The sequence below is a fragment of the Pristis pectinata genome, chromosome 12 (genome assembly GCF_009764475.1).
Source record: "Pristis pectinata isolate sPriPec2 chromosome 12, sPriPec2.1.pri, whole genome shotgun sequence".
In the NCBI taxonomy this organism is placed as follows: domain Eukaryota; kingdom Metazoa; phylum Chordata; class Chondrichthyes; order Rhinopristiformes; family Pristidae; genus Pristis; species Pristis pectinata.
The window spans coordinates 20,046,074-20,065,905 of NC_067416.1; the positions used below are offsets into that span (position 1 = coordinate 20,046,074).

The following is a 19,832-nucleotide window of genomic DNA, read 5'->3' on the forward strand; positions in this document are numbered from 1 at the left end:
TTGGCAGCAAATTCCACATCATTATTATTCATTGTTTCAAACAATTTCTCTTCATCTGCCTTGCTGCTTTGACAGCCACTGGTAGTTGTCACCTCTTTTAACTCACCTTTCTGCCACTAGAAGATGTTTCCCCATATTTGCCCTATCAAAACACTTCAGGATTCTGACCACTTTGATTAAATCTCCCTTTCTCTGTGTTAATGGAGAACAACCCCAATTTCTCAAGGGTCCCCACGTAACTGAACTGTGGTACTAACTTAAATTACAAACACTAGCGCTAATTAATTCTTTCCTTTACTGAAATCAGTGATCAATGTTTAGAATACCATTGCAATAGCTGCTTGGTCAAGATTAATTTAACAATTAATGGTAAAGAAGATTAAATGGAATGAATTACTTTTATATTGCATATGTCACTTTATTACAGAGAGTCCACGAACTTCAGTAACTGCAGTGAGAGTGATTTTTTAAACCTGATTGTGAATAGAGGAGGATTATGTCTTCAAAATAAACCCAATGTGGAAGATGAATATTCCTTACCATCCTGTGGCAATAATATTGTGGATGAGGGAGAGGAATGTGACTGTGGAACACCAGAGGTTAAAAATAAAATTTCATGTTCTTTGATTCACTTCTGTAAACATCAGCTTTGTTCATCAGTGGCAAAAGCAACCATATCAACCAGTCCTACTCGTCCCTTGACATGTGGTTCCATTGATAGAAATGTAATTAGCTTAGCAAACAAAGACAAATTTCATCATCATCTTATTTTAACAGCTGCAAGTTACATGAAAAAGTAAATACTCTTGTAGTTTTACTTTTCTACTGATGTCCAAGCCTTTCAAAAACTTTAGCATATCCAAAACTCTGCTTCTTTAATCCCCTTCCTCCACATCTCACAGATCACCACTCTCTTCTGTGATTTAATAATGATCCACAATCCCCAGTGCCTCAATTTTTAAAATTTTCATCTTTGTACTGAAATCTCTCCATTGCCTTATTCCCACTCCTTCCACATATTACACCTCAGCTCTGCAACCTTCTCCAGGTCCCTTCTCCTCAGTCTCCAGTTGCTCTGACTCTAGCCTGTGGCCTGTTACCTCTTCCTGTTGTCTCACTGTCTGCATCTGTGGCTTAAATCACAAGACCTGGAGAATTTCCTCACTATCTGCCTTTGGGTTCTCATCTACCTCCCTATCTTCATCCATCCTTCAAACCCAGCTCTTTGACCAAGTTTTTGGTCATCTCTTTTAATATCTCTGTTTCTCGCACCTCTGTTATGTGTCATAAGATATTTTTCAAGTTACAAAATACGTACAGATTATTGATATCAAGGAGATAGTAAAAAGAACTCATTGATGATTAACTGTTGATCTTATTAATCATTAAGACCTGACATTGATCTATAGTAACTTTCCCAATCAGCTAAGAGCAATTTAGTTGAAGGTCAACCAGTCAGCAAACTGAGCTTGCAATTAAATATTAAAATGTATTTCCTTCTTTGCTAACAATATCAATAGATAAAATTAGAACTGCACCTTCAGGTAGGCTGTGCTTCCTTGTTTATCCATTGGTGTAACAAATTTTTACAGTTACGTGATTACATTCCATTGTAGTGATAAAATAAATAAGGTTAGGTTCGAACACACAAATGGGATTACAACTAATTTAACATTAAAGGGTTACATGAATCATTTGTTAATTTGACATCATCAATTTTAATTTTCTTTTATTTGCTTCAGAAATGTACCAATCCCTGCTGCACTGCACTCACTTGTACTTTAACATCGGGATCAGACTGTGCCCATGGAGAGTGCTGTAAAGACTGCAAAGTAAGTTACGTGATTCTGCTCTAATGGTAGGGGACTTACATTTGTAGAGTGACTGCAAAAAATACATTGCGGGATGAGTCACTCACCAGATTCTCCTGATTCATTTGCATTAGTGGCGAGCATTGAAAATAATTCAAGACCAAATAAAAAATATGTACAGGAGCCCCTGTGTTATGGATGACCTGACTTACAGGAAACCAACTTTATGCAAATTCTCCCACACACTTTTGAAGTATTTTTCAAGATAGTAATAATAAGAAGAAAATGGTTTATGGTGTTCATTATTGACTGGATAAAGTATATATTCCATTGGTTTAATTATGGGTAGTGTTAGGGTGAATATTCAATGAAAAAATAATGGTAAATGTACATAGAGCAATATGATATGGTTTACTGTAGGAAACGGACGTTTCTGACTCACGGAGAAATCAGCTTACAGACAATTCTCAGGAACAGAACCCTTACATAACCCCAGGACTGCCTGTAATTTTAAAAGCAACATGTGTTTAATGAATATTGGATGAATAAGTTTGTTTTCCTGGGTTGACTGGTAAAAATAGAAAAAGTCTGCAAAATCTGCTTCCTCATGTGTAATACATTCTGATCTACATTCTGGTTACCATTTCCAACCATTCTTGTTGGCAGTGCAGCTCTGGGTCATGCTCTGCTCTATCTTCATTGGGAAAATGAAGCAATGTGTGGCCTGATGAACTAGTTGCAGAAAGAATGTTGTTGCCTTGTATGATACCTGCCACCATTAGTTGCAGTAAGCTTTTAAATTCTAGAGCAATGCATCACTTTATCAGTTAGCAGTGGTGAAGATCCTGATCACAGGCATTTTCTGTGCCAGAGCTCTCTGAGTTGACAGAAATGGCATAGCTGTGAGGTCGGTGCATCGCACGTTGTACAGATGTTCTGCTCACACCAACCCATTTACTTACATCTTAACAATAGCGTATCAGAATATCAGGCCCTATGTTGTAAATTGTTTCTTTCTCATTCCAACTGAAAGTAATACAAATATGCTTGTTTTCTTTGGGAAAATTGCCTTCTGTCTCAAGATCACTAGCTGCCTGCCTTTTACGTCACACTGTTACTTCCAGTGTGGGCTCAGGCACAGCCCGGTGCAGTGTAGAGACTGTCTCAGTTCAAACATCCCACTATACTTACAGAATGTTTTTGACAGATGGTGAGGCCCTGCCCCTAGGCCCAGCAGCTGCTAAAATTGACATGGTTCTTGAATGTCTTTGGCATTCACAAACATTTAAAATTACTCAGGACCTGTTATAAGTAAAAATGTTAAAGATATAAAAATGAATTTTTTAAAGTTAAAAGACAACACACAAACACACACACACACTACACACACTCAGCACACACACACACACACACACACACACACACACACACACACAGAATTAACAACATGTAAACTAACTTAACTAAATCACACAAACATCTCCTGGTAGTTTGATTCTCCCATTCATTTCAATGGGACTGTTGTACTTGCGCTACATTGAACCTAACACAGGCTCAGCAGCAGATATTCCAGCCTAGGGCTAGAATGTCTGCAAAACTTTATGTGGCTCTGATAAACTTTAGGATGAGTGCATCAGTACAACACTATGGCTGCTGGCGTCACAGGAACTAGTGTTGGAAGATGCTGCCATTGTCTTCAGCCTGCTCCAGTACAGACTCTGGGACCTTCTACTGAGAAGCACAGATAAGTCCCAGAATAACTGCAGGCATCAGATGGAAGATCAGTCCCAATGATTTATTGCTTTGAATCATACTTTATCTGTTACATGATTCACCAGTTGCTGAAGAATCATAAATAAAAGATGCATTTTTGTAAAGTACAAAACAAACATCAATTTTAATACAATGTTGGATCTGATATTATTCTATGCAGTTCCATCCTGCAGGAACTTTATGCAGAGCCGCAGATGGTGCCTGTGACCTCCCAGAGTACTGCAATGGCTCATCGCCCTTCTGCCAGCCTGATGTCTTTATCCAGAATGGATATCCATGTGCAAACTTTACAACATACTGCTATGAAGGTGTATGTCAGACCTATGACCAACAGTGTCAGGCTCTCTTTGGCTCCAGTAAGTGTGAAGGTTTTCATTACTGAAGGAACAGAAAACACATTCTCTTCAAATTAGAAAAAAGGCTTCTCAAATTTATTTGTGTTCTTTCTGTGAAAAATAGATTCATTATTGTGGGTGAAATTCCTCCCATGGTCACAGCCCAAGATTAACTTTCACAGGGCAATAAATATGAGTGTTCTGGTGTTGCCCAGGTCCCAAAGCCAAACAAAGTACATTCCCACAAACCATTTCGAGGAAATAGGTGTATTGTGGTATTTTGCTTATGCTGCTGCTTACCCCTGCCGCTGTTAGTGTGAAACATCTGGCGATTTGATTATTGTATGATACCTCCTATGTCTACATGTGAGAGTTTTGCGTGTGCACATACACACACACACACACACACACACACACACACACACACACACACACACACACACACACACACACACACACACACACACACACACACAGGAAATACCAGTAACTGCGAGTCTGTGTGTTGGGTCGGGTCATCCAACACACAGACTCGCTGTTACTGGTATTTCCCTTTGCTTACTGTCAGAAGGTGCCTGGATTCGTGGAGTGGCTTGCCAATTGCCGAGCCAGCTGCTCCGAAGATCAACCCTTGCCTGCCACAGAAATTTCCTATCTTTTCTTTCAGCAGGCTTTGCTTGTCATTCAGCAATAATGCTCCACTGAGTATTTTCATTGCAACTGGATGGCTGAATGGCGAGAAACCTTCAGCTTAGTGAGACCCCAGCATTTCCTGTGATCTCTAAGACTTCCAGGATGGGGTGGTGGTGATGGGGGAATGAATTCGGTAGACATTGACAATACATTTGTTTACCTAAAATAACAATCAACAAGGCAACTGCTTTCCCCAGATAATTAACATGGAAAGCTCAGTGATGTTTCTCAGCACTGGGCTTACTTGGGGTTGGGAGGACTGGGTATGAGGCCACTCATCAGCCCAAGTAAGGACATAGCCAGGAAACATGACCATGAGTATCTGTGTCAACCACCTGTGAAATGAAGGAAGTGACATCTTCAGGTGCACGAGGGCTGATCACATGACCCACCACATGCAGATGAACACCAAGGGGTGTGAAATGCACCATGGGGTTTGGCAGGCTTGTAGTAGTAGGCTGAGAAGTGCATGGTGGCCCACATCATACCACTAAATGGCAGGTGGGTGTAAAGTTAGACAATTCAACCCATTGCATTGGAAAAAGCATCATAGAAAGACCAAATAACACTGTCCCTGTGATATATTCCACAGCTTCACAGCGTGCACCAGATAAATGTTTCCTACATGCAAACTCGCAAGGGGACAGGTTTGGGAACTGTGGACTCCAAAATATGAAATTCATTAGCTGCAAGCCAAGGTATGTAAATGTATGGAAAATGATTAAATGAAAAAATGTTTTCAATCTGATATTTTTTGAACCTGATAAATTATCTTGTATTCTTTGCATTTTCAGCAACGTTGCCTGTGGTAAAATTCAATGTATTAAAGTGACAGAGAAACCTTATGGTGTTGACACAAGCACTTCATTTATTGATGGTATTGAATGTGTGAATGCTGACTTCCATGTGGGCACAGATGTCACTGATCCTTCTTATGTGAATACAGGCACTGGCTGTGGCAAGGACAAGGTAACTATGAGCCTATAAAAGCAATATAATGAAAGCCCATGATCAGGGAAAATTAATGCAAAAACTTTACCCATCTGGTATTTCTTTGAAGCAAATACAGAAAATTCTGTAAACACTCAGCAGGTCAGGCAGCACCTGTGGAAGGACAAACTGAGTTAACATTTTAGATTGAAGACGCTTCACCAGAACTGGGAAAGTGAGAAAGCAAGGTTAAAATGCAAATAGTTTTCCAGACCAATTTTACTGCCCTTTTGCTACTTTTAGGTACAATGGATACAAATACTTTAAATAAATGTTGGCTATTAAAATTGTCTCTTTGCAGCTTACTCCACTATCAGTTCTTCAACATTGTACATGTTCATTATCGTAGTTTTTAATTCACATATTCTGTAGTCTGCAGAATTGTATTATAACTGCTAAGCATATTCACCACTACTACAATATATTACCAGCAAGAATAAGGTAATTCAGCCAGAATCTGAATATATCAGATCTTAGCACAAGAGTCTAATAAAAAATTGATTGCCATTGTCGGTTGTAGAAAGATATAGGGAGATTTCAGGGGGACACAGACGTACTAAGTGGATGGCAAGTAACATCACAAATGGAATATAATGTGAAAAAATTGAAGTCATCTCCTTTGGTAAACCTGATTCTGATTCTGGTAGGAAAAAAATAGATGGGCAGTGTATTTTTTGAATGGTGAGAGATGAAAAGTGTTGGGATTCAGAGGGACTTGAGTTTCCTTATGCACAAACCACAGTAAGTTAACGTGAAGATACAGCAAGCAGATGGGAAGATAAATTGTATGTTGGTGTTAATTGTAAGAAAATTTGAGTACAAGAATAAAGACATCTTAGTGGAATTATTTAGGGCCCCTGTAGATTATTGTGTACAGGTCCATTCTCCCTAGTTAAGGATGGAAGTAGTTCTGATAAAGGAATTGCAACAGATGTTCCCCATATTGATTCCTGGGATGCAGGCGGTGTTGGTTGGGGTTGTACTCTATCCTATGAGGAGAGATTAGATAGACCAGTTTTAGAAGAATAGTTAATCTCATATAAACAGACAAAACTCTTACAGGGTGTGACAGGGTAGATGAAGAGATGATGGTTGTCCTAGCTGGGCTTCTAGAATCAGGGGATCAGTCTCAAAATAAGAGGTCAGCTTTCAGGACACAAAAAGGAGAGGAAATTTCTTCACCCCGGTGGTTGTAAATCTTCAGAATTGTCTGCCCAATAGGGCCATGGAGGGTCAGGTGCTGAGTATATTCCACACAGAGCAGGGTAGATTTTTGGATATTAAGAGAATCAGGAGATATGGGATTGATGCAGGGAAGTGGCTGAAGACATTTCCTCTCAATTGTGTCCTGAAATCTGTGCTATGATTTTTTCCTCTCACTTACAACCTGTATCTTTTTCAGGCCTGCAAAAACTTTGAATGTGTTAGCGCTGACAACCTGGGATATGATTGTAATGTCACAGAGAAATGCAATAACCACGGTGTAAGGAGTATTCCTTTCCTGTTCACAGTTTTTACTTGTGCTTTTACTTTTGCTTTCTGTGTACTGTTATGTTTCGCAAAGTTAACACCAATCACATTGTATTTTATCAAGGCTATATGATAATGCAATTAATTAATACTGCAATTTTATTACAGCTCAGATTGACATCATCTCTATAGCCTGGTACAAGACTTTGATGGTGCTGGACACGCAGAATTTCCTGACAATCAGATGTTAGGGTTGCATTCTAGTTTTTTTTTGCAGTTTTTAAATACTTTGTCAAACTGGTAGAATCAGAACTAGAATCAGAGTCAGATTTATTATCAATGTGAAATTTGTTGTTTTGCGGCAGCAGTACAGTGCAAAGACATAAAATCTATAAATTACAAAAATAAATAAATAATGCAAAAGAATAATGAGGTAGTGTTCATGGGTTCATGGATCGTTCAGAAATATGATGACGGAGGGGAAGAAGCTGTCCCTGAATCGTTGAGTTTGGGTCTTCAAGCTCATGTACCTCCTCCCTGATGGTAGCAACAAGAAAAGGCATGTCCCGGATGGTGAGGGTCCTTAGTGATGGACACCGCCTTATTGAGGCACCGCCTCTTGAAGATGTCCCCAATGGTGGGGAGGGTTTTGCCTGTGATGGAGCTGGCTGAGTCTATAACCCTCTGCAGCCTCTTGCAATCCTGCACGTTGGAGGTTCCATACCAGGCTGTGATGCAACCAGTTGGGATGCTCTCCACTGTACATCTGTAGAAATTTATAAGAGCCTTACAAGAGGAAAAATAGGTTTCGCTACAAATATTGTCCAGGACAATTTCAACCTTTTATGAGCTAAATTGTATTATGGCAGTATTGCTGTTGGAAAGCATATTGGTAGAATGTATTCATAAGTTAAGCTCATACAGTAAAACTCCGATAATGCGCTATCCATCTATTTGCAAATCCCAATGATTCCGCATCTGGCTCACCAGGTGCTGATGCTTGCATTCCCTTCCACTCACTGGGGGCTGGGTTCCTGCATTCCTTTACACTAACTGGGGCCCTGGGTCCCACGTTCTCATCCACTCGCTAGGCTCTGGGTCTACTGTTCTCTTCTACCCACCAGGGCCTTGTGGTCCCTTGAAACTCACTCCCAGATTCTGTTTCCTACACTTCCTTGAAATTTCCTGGGTTCACTGGAAAATTTATGAATCAACAGTGTTATTTGTTATATAAAATTTTTGAATCAAATGTGTTATATGTTATATAAAAGTACACTAGAGTATTAATAATGCAATAACATCTGATAGTCTGGAAAATCTGCATGTCCAGCACTACCAAAGTGCTGAGCAGGCCGGGCTAAAGGAGGTTTACTGCAGTCCTGAGTCAGGCTCTGGAGATGATGTTACTCTGAGTTATAATAAAATGCAAAATTAATGCCTAATTGTAAAGGCTAGTTGAACACAGCATGTAAATATGTTTAATAACTGTACAATTACAGACCACCATGACCGAAATATTGGGCCAGATCTTGAGTGGAGGCACCAGTAGGTCCACACAGAAAACATTCACCACTTAAATGCCAGCAAATTTAGGATCTCTGCACATGCGTTTGGGGTTTATACAAAGTCTAGAATGAGAGCACTGAGTTGTGGAAGTTGCCCACCTCTTAGAGTGGAATCCACTCAAACAACCTGCTCCAAGTTAGAATAAAATACTGCAGATGCTGGAAATCTGAAACAAAAGCAGGAAATGCTGGAAGTGATCAGCAGTTCAAGTAGCATCAGTGGGACCCTTCATCAGAACTGGAAAAACTGAGAACACTGGAGTGTTTTAGGTTGTGGAGGGAGCAGAGAGAATGTCTGCAATAAGGTGCAAACCAAGTTGCAAAGTAACAATTACCTTAAAAAAAAAGGCAGGTGAGGACAGAAAAGAAAATGAAACAAATTGAAAAGGAAAGTACAGTCCCGTCCATGGAGAGAAAATAAACAGGGGTCAGACAAAATTGCTAAATCTAATATTAAGTCCTGACGAATGTAATGTTCCGAGATGAAAGATACCCTGGTCCTTGAGTTTATGTTGGACATTGTTGGAGCAATGTAGGAGGCCAAAGAGAGAGATTAGAGTGAGAGTGGGATTAAAGTGACAAGAGACTGGAAGTTCAGGGTTGCCTTGCAAACTGAAAGCCTTCATCCAATCAGTGTTTGGTTTCTCCAAAGTGGAGGAGACCATATCTTGAGCACTGAGTGCAATACATTAAATTAGAATCATTGCTTCACCTGGAAAGATCATTTGGACCCCTGGATGGAAGGAAGAGAAGAGTTAAAAAAGCAAGTACTGCATCTCTCATGGTTTCATCGGAAGGTGCTGTGAGAAGGGAAGTGATTGATGAAGATGGAAATGTGGTCCAGGGAATCACAGAAGGAACAGCCCTTTCGGAATGCTGATAGGGGAGGAGAGGGGAAGATGTGTCTGGTGGTGTCATCCCATTGGAGGTGGTGGAAATATTGGAGGATGAAACATGCTCCAACTATGTCCAACGTAAACTTGAGGAACAGCACCTCATTTCTCGTCTGGATATGTTGCATTGATCGAGACTCAATTATGAATTTATCAATTTTGGGTAATTTTTTTACTCCATGGATATGGTTTCAATTTACCTTTACCTGCTAGTTTTTTAAGTAATTGTTACCTTCACAACTTTGGTCTGTACCCTTATCACAGACGTTCCCTCTGTTCTCTCCACCCCTCCCATTCATTGGAACTTAAATCACACATGTCCTCCTACTTTTCCAGTTCTGAGGAAAGGTCCTCGATTGACCCAAAACCTTGATTCTATTTTTCTCCCCACTGAAGATGCCTTAGTGTTTCCTGCATTCTCTGTTTCTGTTTCTGCTCCAAGTTAAACCTGCTTCAGAAAGCAAGGCTTGTTCTGCAAACCACTACCATGCCCCTATCTGCAAATGGATGGGGTTACTTATGGATGGTCATGCCACTGTGCAGGACCTTGCTGCTGAGGATTGGCTGACTTTGTCGAGGAAGTTCTCACCAGGAGAACCACACAAAATTATTGTGATCTTTCTTTGTAGATCTTTAAGCACAAACAACCCATGACTGATGGAAAATTTTTAGCCAATAGAAAGATAGGGGAAATGCATACATTTTGGATAGTAATTCCCTTGCTGTGATCTTTCATGGAAAAATTGTTTATTTCTTAATAGGTTTGCAATAATAAGAAGAACTGCCACTGTGATGATGGGTGGGCACCACCTGATTGTGCAACTCGTGGACATGGAGGAAGCATAGATAGTGGACCCACACGCATAGGTATTCAAAAAAATGTAAAATTGCATTGCTATGTACCAGGTGTAAATCCAACACATTATTTGATGATACTTTAAAAGTGAACCTGTTCAATTAGATGATGATACATACCAAATTATCATTTTACAAATTGTTTTTGTTGAGAGTATTCAATAATTTAACTTTATTGAGCATTATATTTCACTTTATTAAAATGCAAAACAAAAATGCTTTGTTTAGTTTTCAAAATATGTGCTTGATTTTCATTGCTAGTGACTTTTGTAAAGCTCCCTTGCACCTCACTGTTCAGTGTACAGTTGTTTCTGAGACCCAATGATTATTGGAAATTGCATGTTCTTAGTCATGATTTCCAAAACAAAGTAATAATCCATAACCAAAATGAAGTGCCCATTAACTAACTATTAACAGTGGATTGCTTATTAAGAATTAGTTAACTATGGCAAAAAACAATTTAACATAGCACCCGGGCACTTGGAATTCCCATTAGTTGAATCCAAATCTCAGAAGAGTATGGCAGTTAATAGACTAATCAATGACGATCTAAGAGATATTTACTTATCATCTAATTTAGCACTTATTCAACGCAAAAGTAAAAATGCCACAAATATTTTTGTGGAACAAACTATTATTCATCACTGGGAACTTCCTTGAGGAGTTTTCCAATCCCTTGTTGTGACCTTGGTGAGTTCAACAGAAGTCTATTGATGTTTGTAAACAGCGTTTCTGCTGAAGTCATTGTGGAGAAGTAGAGGAAGCCCAAAGACAGATTTTCAAAATACATGTTTTGAAAGAACACCTAACACTGGGTCTAAGGCAAAGAAATAATCCTGGGGCCTAATGTCAACCTTTATTTCTATGGTAAAAAACTCACCAATGTCTAAGTTTTGTAGTAACTTTATGATTTTTTCAATATTGCCAATGTAAATCTAATCATAGCATCTAACTGCATTCCTTGGAGTTTATTATTAAAATTATGCAAGTTATTGCAGATAAACCAGTCAAGAAATCCTTACTTTTCCTTTAGATACATCACTTCGAGATGGCTTGCTGATATTTTTCCTTTTGGTGGTCCCAGTCCTTTTATTGATTGGCGTGTTAATTTTTTTCAAACGTAATGCAATAAAGCAATCATGGAGAAAGAGGAATTCTTCACACAGAAGGTATATGAGATTTGGTTCACTTTGAAAGTTCTCCGTGAGCTTTTATTATATAGACAGTGACTTCAATAATGTTTTTGTTTCTTGTTTAGCTTATTTTGTTATCTGCAGACATTTTGCTTTGATTTTGTTCTATTGTGCAGTTTCTCTCCAGTTTTGCTGAAGGTAGTGGCTTATGTGGTAATTGTCACTGGCTGCCCTCAAGTATAATGACCATCTAACTCATCAAACTTCTTGGGTGGATCTGGAGTATGAATCTCAACATTTTTTTTCATATGAGGCTTCAAAATGTAGTGTGATCTTCTTCTCCCTAAATTATCCAATCTGTACTTGCCGTCAGGAACTGCTGGAAAGCAATAAGGAGTGGGAACCCCTCCCAATGGTGCACTGAGAGTCACCTATTCCGAGCATGTAAATTATTAGATGAATGAGATTATCTTTATCTACTTATGGAATGAAAAATCTAGTGTTGCGAATACAGGGATAAGGAGCAATAATTGTATTCCCAAGATAAAATATTTACAGGGTGTATTGTTCCCTCATCATTAAAACTGAATATAAGAAACCAGAAATCTAACCTTGGAGAAATAGCATGATCTGTCACTGTTTATTCCCAGCCATGCCATTTGTTATAAAAATACCTGTTTTATTTTACAGAGCACAAAATAGAAGACAACAACAGAACACTCCCTCAAACCAAAACAATCAGAAAAATAATGCGGTAAGAATTATTGTCATTTTAGCAATTGCTCTGTACCATAGATTTGAAAGCCATACTCTCCAGGCTAACCATTATTTATTAAGTGATTATACATGTGGATAAAGAATCAAAAATGCCCTTAGACGTTAACATGTATATAGGAGTACATACATATGTACCGGTATTACTGCTTTTGATTTCCCATCCATGCAATCAACAGTGAGATGCAACATTTTGTGGAATGATCATAGATACAAATGCACATTCTAATATTTTATGATTAAGGTATTGCTAATATTTATTCTAACTTACATGGAACTAAACTTTGCCAAAGTTTACAGTATAATTATTTATTTCATATTTAACTATGCTTCTGTGTGCTATTCCATTTCTTTCTTCATCCAGAAAAATAGAGGTTTCTTGCCGGGCTATTTCACTGCAAGACACGATTAGTGGCAATGACTGGTTGCAGGAAAGCTATTTCTTGGAGCAGGAATTAACCTGAAATTTTCTTGGGATGGTAACGCCCACAATTCACCAGGCTTCTCTAACCCAATAAATGAGTTAATACTTCTATCAAAATGCCATATAAAAAAATATCTGCACAAATACATTTAAAATGCTTTTAATAGATTTCATAGCACAATTTCATCAAAAATGTGTTTAACTAACATGCTGGTTGCTTTTGCTTTATTTCTAGACTCTTTCCACAACAAGGACAAGGGTCTATGAGAATGTCACTCCACAGAGGTGTGTATGCTTTATGTAAATGTTGCTGATTGTCCACAGTTTATAGTCACCCAAATGGAAATGGCTGTGCTGGTAAAGCTGCTGCCTCACAGGTCAGCAACCTGGGTTCGATCTTATCTTTGGTGCTATCTGTGTGAAATTTGCATGTTCTCCCTGTGAACACGTGGGTTTCCTCCATGTGCTTTGATTTGTATCCGCAACCAAAAAACATGCACGTTGCTAGGTTAATTGGCTACTGTAAATTGCTCCTTGTGTGTAGAGGGGAGGAAGAGGGCAAGGATGAGGGCGAGTAGATGGGGATGTGGGGAGAATAAACTGGGTTAAGGTAGGATTAGTGTAAAACAAAAATGGTTGTTTGATGATCAGAGCAGACTCAGCAAGCTGAAAGGCCCATTTCCATGCTTTATCCATATAACTCTATGAAATGTTCCACAAATCAAAAATATTAGCAGCCTCTTTGATGGAATTCATATTTAGTATTACAGTGGTATGGTTATGTTTAGACTGGGTTGTCTTCTCAACCTTGTATCAAAGATCATTGGTGCATGTCCAAAACAGAGCATGTCACCTTGGTTGACACCTCAATGCAGGACTGAGGGATATTGCATTGTCAAGATGTGCCATCTTATGGCTTATCAACCAAGCCTCTGTCAGACTTTTCATGTTGCTGTGAAAGAGCCATACCAAGGAGAGCAGGAGTTTCTAGTATCAACCAGTATCACCAAAAAAAGAGAACTAGTCATTCATTGCATTTCTCTTAGTGAGATATACTACGCACACTTGCCTGCAACACTTTAACTATACCTCAAAGCTGTTTGAAATGCTTTGGGATGTCCTCAGGATGTCCACACAAGATCTCATTGGCAAAATTAAAACATTCAGAATTGGTGGCAACCTTGTGACATAGGTTGGAAATTGGCAAGGAGATGGGGAGCCACAAAGTAAGAATAAAAGGAACACACTCTGTTGGCAAAATGTGATGTGGTGATCCCAAGGATCTCAATCAAGACTCAACTTTTCACCTTATTTACCTATGACTTGGTTGAATGCTTTGAAGATTGCTACCCAGTGTTAGAGTGTTCAACAGATCAAAACTGGTATTTGCTGAGTATCACTTCATTACTAACTCCGCTAGCTCATAACAGAACTCCCTTGCTGGTGATGTCTGGAACTTGCTCTGTTCTGTAAGGTGCTGCTTGTGTTCCTTCCTGCTGAACAAAGAACTTGACCACTATTAGATCATAAATCCTTCTTCTTGGTCTTATGAGTGCAAGTATATTTCTAGATTATTTGTATAAAAGGTAATGGTGAAGGGGAGCTCAGCATCATCAGCTTACATGTGGAAATGATGCAGTTTGTTTGGACGATGTAGAAAGAGGTCAATGAAAGGGTTATAGAGCCATGGAGTCATACAGCACAGAAGCAGGCCCTTCAGCCCACTACGCCTATGCACCTGTTGTACTTACCTACACCAATAGCATTTACCTGCATTAGGTCTGTTGCCTTCTATGCATTTTATTCAAGTACTTGACTAAATGCTTCTTAAATGTCCTGTGAATATCTGCCTTCACCACCACTTCAGGCAGCTCATTCCAGGCCCCAACCATCACTCCTGCCCCGAGATCCCCTCTACATTAAACGTATGGCCTCTTGTCTTAGACACCTCGACATGGGAAAAAGATTTTTACTATCTGCCCTATCTATCCCCCTCATAATTTTCTATCAGATCACCCCTCAGCCTCCTCTCTCCAGGGAAAACAAACCCAGTCTATCCATTCCCTCCTTATACTTGAAATGCTCCAATCCAGGCAACATCCTGGTGAATCACCTCTGCACATTCTCCATTGCAACCACATCATTCCTACACTGTGGCGACCAGAAAGGCACAACACTCCAGGCATGAAGGAAAAATGCTGTGAAAATAATAGAAAGATTTTTTATGGCACCTTTCACATCCCTTTCATGATGCCCTAAGACAGTTCACAGCCAATTAAGCAGACTATCTTGTGCAGCAAGCTCCTCCAAGCAGCAATATGATATTGAACTTACAATCTGTTTTGTAATGGTGACTGAGAAATAGATACAAGCTATGCCCTGGGTAACATTGTTTTTCTGTGAAATCATGGCATGGGATCTTTAAGTAAGCAGACAGAATCTAATGTCTTATTTGAGAGACAGCACTTTAATAAAGTGTCAGGTGAAATTTTATGACCAATTCTCTGGAGTGGGATTTGAATCTGGAAGCTCTGGGCTGAGCCACAGTTGACACTGTATCTTTACAATGCATCTTTAAATTTATATTATCAATAGATAAAATATTTTCTTTCTTCCTTTAGGCCAGGTACTTCAACAGAAAATCAAGCTTCTCCTGCACCAAGATATCAAACTCCTGTTGTACCTTCTAGACCTCCTGTGCCTCCAAGACCTCCTGTGCCTCCAAGACCTACTGTGCCTCCCAGCATCTAAGTTTGGTCTACAGCAGTTAATGGAAATCTAGTATTTGAATTATATTTTGTCATATTGCTGATTGCATAAGAATCTCAGAAAAGCAAACGCCAAAACAAAAAACTACTTGGTTTCCTCATATTATTGCTAATTATAACAATCCCTATTAAAAAATGGTTACTCTAGACATAGTGCTGTTGAAGTTTTAATAGAAATGCAGCACTTTAGAGTCATGGTTGGGATTACATTAGAGTTTAGGAAGCAAAGTTACAATCTCAGGAATATTATTTTTTAAATAGAACTACACAGGCAAAAACTGAAATTGTTAATAACAGTACTTTACAGATGAGATAGCCAACTCATGGTAGCTTGATTTTATTACTTAGAAAATAATCATTGATCTTCAAAGTTTGGATCACACAGTGCCATGCCTGAACTGTACATAAAGTTGCTCAGGCAATTTATAGTCTTCCAAGACACCTATCTTAAATAAAATAAATTCTTGAAACATGTAAATAGAGATGCCACTGCAGATGTAGGACCATGACTGTAAAATTCAGATCCAAAATGCAAGAACACATCGCAAGTAAACCACCTAATTATTCCCAGGTGCGGAGTGGCCTAACCAGTGAACCTTAAAAAGTCATGAAAAGTACAGGAATTTTTTGCTTATCTTTATGGGACTAGGAAAACCAAAAGTTCCACTCTGGGCATCCCAGAAGTTCTGAGCCATTGCTACCCCACCCCATTCCCTAGGCACGGTCTTCCACTTAGTTCACCATCACAACGTACTGGATTCCTGTCCTCTCCAGGTGGGCTTCGACCATTATCCAAAGGCTGAAGTGGACTTAAGTAAAGCCATTACTCTGTTGACTGGTTCTGGGCAGTGAAATTTCTTGACAGGGCTAACCAGTATGTGCCTTCGCATTTGTTTATTTTATGTTCATTTACTTACTGCACATTATAAATGTGCATGTTCCTCGTAGCCATCACTATATGTGTCTACATTTATCTTCCAATCACCACCATTCTACTTGCATGGACCCACTATATGTATATTTTTGATGCAGAATAATTTTTGATCAAAAGTGAAAAGTAGTTGCTTACACATTGGCATTATCAGGGACACCAAGGTCAAATGTAATAAATGGATACTTTATTGGGAAGGAAGTTGTCAATTCATTCGCAACTACTTTTAACTTTCTGGAAGAATGAAATCAAATTGGTTGAAAGGCTTGTGATTTTATAATGTAAAAATGGAAAATGCCACTTTAACAGTGATTTAGGTTGAAATACTTTAAAGGAGATGTTTTTCCAAGCTGATCCACAAAGAATTCTTCAGAGCTTCAATATTCCACAGCTAAATTGCTTCAAGCACTTTGTTTGAATTATTTGTCCACAAAAATAAAATGTTAACAAATACTTTTAGTAGATCTCCCCATGAAAATATAATATTAAAACTCCACTTCTATTTAATTTTAAAATTATTAAATTATCATCAGTATAATCCAATGGTATTTGAACTACCTGAGCGAAGAGTAAAAAATTTAACATTTGAATCTAATGGTTTGTAATTTTTCTACAAATCCAAATCAAGATCTGCTGCTGAGGCCAGGTTAACTGTTAGGATATTGCTCTGGACACAAGAAAGGGGAAAGTTTCCACCGATGTGTGAGTTCTTGAGGGTAAATGTCACCTTCCTGGATCTTCACCTATATTGGGACCACCTCTTATATACTTAAATTCCTGGCTAACCACAAGGAATGGCTTTTACAGGTGTATTCATTAGGAAATTTGAGAGGATATAAAATTATATCTAAAACTGAAAAAATTGCCCTGTAAAAACTTAAGAGATGAATTTCACAGATCTACTTCTGACTACTTAATGACTAGAATATCCAGAAAGCAACGTGTGTACATTGTTAAATAAAAAGTAATTAATATAATATTTCTAAGTAGAACCTTTTGTTCTTTGGAAAAGTAACTTCCTGCAGATATGCTTCTTTGACGTCTACTAGACAGAAGCCAACATTAAACACATCTGCATTGTCTGAGATTATTGAGTATGATTTGTCTCCTTGCCAATTACAATCTTATTCTTTAAAAAGTGGGATTGAAATTTATCTTTTGAGATTTGCAATAAACATGCATTGCATGATGGTTGTACGAGGTTCCAAAATTCAATTCTGTTGAAGTTGGTGGAACTGAATTATGGGAGTACCATGCCCAGTCACAATTACACATCATATTTAACACAAGACAACGAGTACTTTTTAATGTTTTGCCTGTTAAAACACCTTAAGTGTTCTGTCTATGAAAGAATAGGGATTGCTCTTAAATTACACCTTCCTCCAAATATTGCAATTTTGAATTTTAAACAGATATGATTGATTTTGATCATGATATTTTGTGCTGTGGTAAATCACAATGGGATTATAAAATAACTGTTCTTGAACCTAAAGGTGTTACAATTAAATCAAATATTGTACTGTATTACTGTATAAAACTGTATTCCATGAACTAGTTTGGTAAGAATCATCTGTATTTATTCATTTGAATTATCATTCAGCTAATTAATGCAGAAATCTTTAATTTTATACCTATTGTGAAAAAAACAGAATGCAGAAGAATGTTTTACTCTGTTATTCTCTTGTACATATTCTGGGGATGTGATATCCAGTCATATAGCTCAGAACTCTCAGTATTTTGAAAATATAGATTCATAAATTTGCTATGTTTTTCTAATGATCACTAAATGAAGGAAATGATACAGTAGAAATTTGTAGTTATATAATGTAAGCAATTCCAGAATTCACCTAGTACTTCTATGTAAATGCCACAAATTGTGTTTCAGCACTTGTTTCTAATCACATTACCTCTTCTTATTAGGAACCACACTATTTCTATAACAACAGTTACTTCTCTTAAGCACAGAAGCACACTCTCAGGTATTCATGGAAGTGGTATCAACAAAATTAGACAGAAAACCACATGAGAAGGTATTAGTGCAGATTGCCAAAAGCTTGGTCAAAGTTTTAAGGGTGTCTTAATGAAAGAAAGGAACATAGAGCACCAGGAATGCTCAGGGAGGAAATTCCATGGCGTAAGGCCTTGGCAGATGAAGGCATGGCTGTTGTGGGAGGTCAGTAACCCTCTGCACCTACAGCATCCAATTGAAACTCAGGTTCATTTGTTCACTGGTTTATTTAAGCATATACAAGGAAACTACCCAGATACAGATTTCTGCAATGACTTTAAAATCACACTCATGCAGACATAATTATACTCTGGGCATAATTATATGTGACCTGCATCAATTAATTCAAAGGTTACACATCAGAGATGAGCACTTTCTTGACCAATGAACATTTAATTATGACTCCTTGACTAGCCCAAGATGAGATCTCTGTCCCTGGTCAGTATCTGTTCATAAAACATCCCTTTGATTCAATTAATCATTCAGTGCCACATGTCTTCAATGGTCATTTGTGTTCAAAGGGCTGTTAATAGTAGCCACATTTCATCTGGTGAACACAAATCTATCACTTCTCTCTGCCTTGCTGCAGAGGGTAATTGTTTTAGGAACAACTTTACAGTATCTTTTACATATGGTGGCAACAGGGCAACTAGGTCTTCCCTATACATCTCCATCTATATTGCCACAGACATTACTACTTCTACCTTCCTATAATTCTAAGCAACAAGATGTTACCTTAAAGAGAACTTTCCAGTGGGATTGTTTGTTAATAATTGTACTCCCACTCTGTTTAGTAGGGCAGGGATGTTTTCTGTTTGTATTCGGAAAACATTTTTCTTGCTTTAGGTTTTAGATGACTTGTGTCTCTACCTTTTTACATTCTGACCCTGAGCACTACAGTTTTGTGCAGATCGTGCGGGATTGATGATTATTCTGAAATAATTACCATTCGGTATTATTTCATAAAATTTGAATTTACTTTGATTTTTAATTTTAAATTTCAACTTTGATTTAATTGCTTCTACTTCACTACTTTTTAGTAAAATTAATACTTCAGAAACTCATCTTCTATGTTAATTGTATGGATCCAATGTTCTACTTTAAGATATTCAGTTTGTGGCTTCAGTAAACTATAAGGAGGTTAAGTGAAACTTTTGGCATCAGTTAAAGCAACCTATAATTCCATGTTACAGCTTGTGTCAACAGTTCCCCAACCTTACCAGCTTATCGTGCACTCATTACTTAATCTCTCTACATCCTTTTATCTGCATCTTTAAACTTATTAAAAATCTCTACATTTGCAGAGCATTTCTAGTTTGATTTTATTTCAGTTTTTCTAGCATCCACAGTATTTTGCTTTTGTATATTATATGAAAGAAATGAAACAAGTGAATTTGTTTTCAATCTTT

At 38.1% G+C, this 19,832-nt stretch overlaps 1 protein-coding gene across 1 annotated transcript in view; it reads left to right on the forward strand.

Moving 5' to 3' along the window:
* Positions 1-19,827, forward strand: part of zgc:174164 (uncharacterized protein LOC570656 homolog) — a 53,372-nt gene extending 33,545 nt beyond the window's left edge. Inside the window, exons 12-22 of the mRNA XM_052027801.1 lie at positions 428-599; positions 1,743-1,832; positions 3,745-3,940; positions 5,205-5,310; positions 5,407-5,581; positions 7,005-7,085; positions 10,292-10,397; positions 11,419-11,554; positions 12,209-12,272; positions 12,952-13,001; positions 15,338-19,827. Of these exons, the coding sequence (XP_051883761.1) occupies positions 428-599; positions 1,743-1,832; positions 3,745-3,940; positions 5,205-5,310; positions 5,407-5,581; positions 7,005-7,085; positions 10,292-10,397; positions 11,419-11,554; positions 12,209-12,272; positions 12,952-13,001; positions 15,338-15,467 (1,306 nt within the window). The 3' untranslated portion in view covers positions 15,468-19,827. The remainder of the gene's footprint in view (positions 1-427; positions 600-1,742; positions 1,833-3,744; positions 3,941-5,204; positions 5,311-5,406; positions 5,582-7,004; positions 7,086-10,291; positions 10,398-11,418; positions 11,555-12,208; positions 12,273-12,951; positions 13,002-15,337) is intronic.
* Positions 19,828-19,832: the final 5 nt, after the last annotated feature.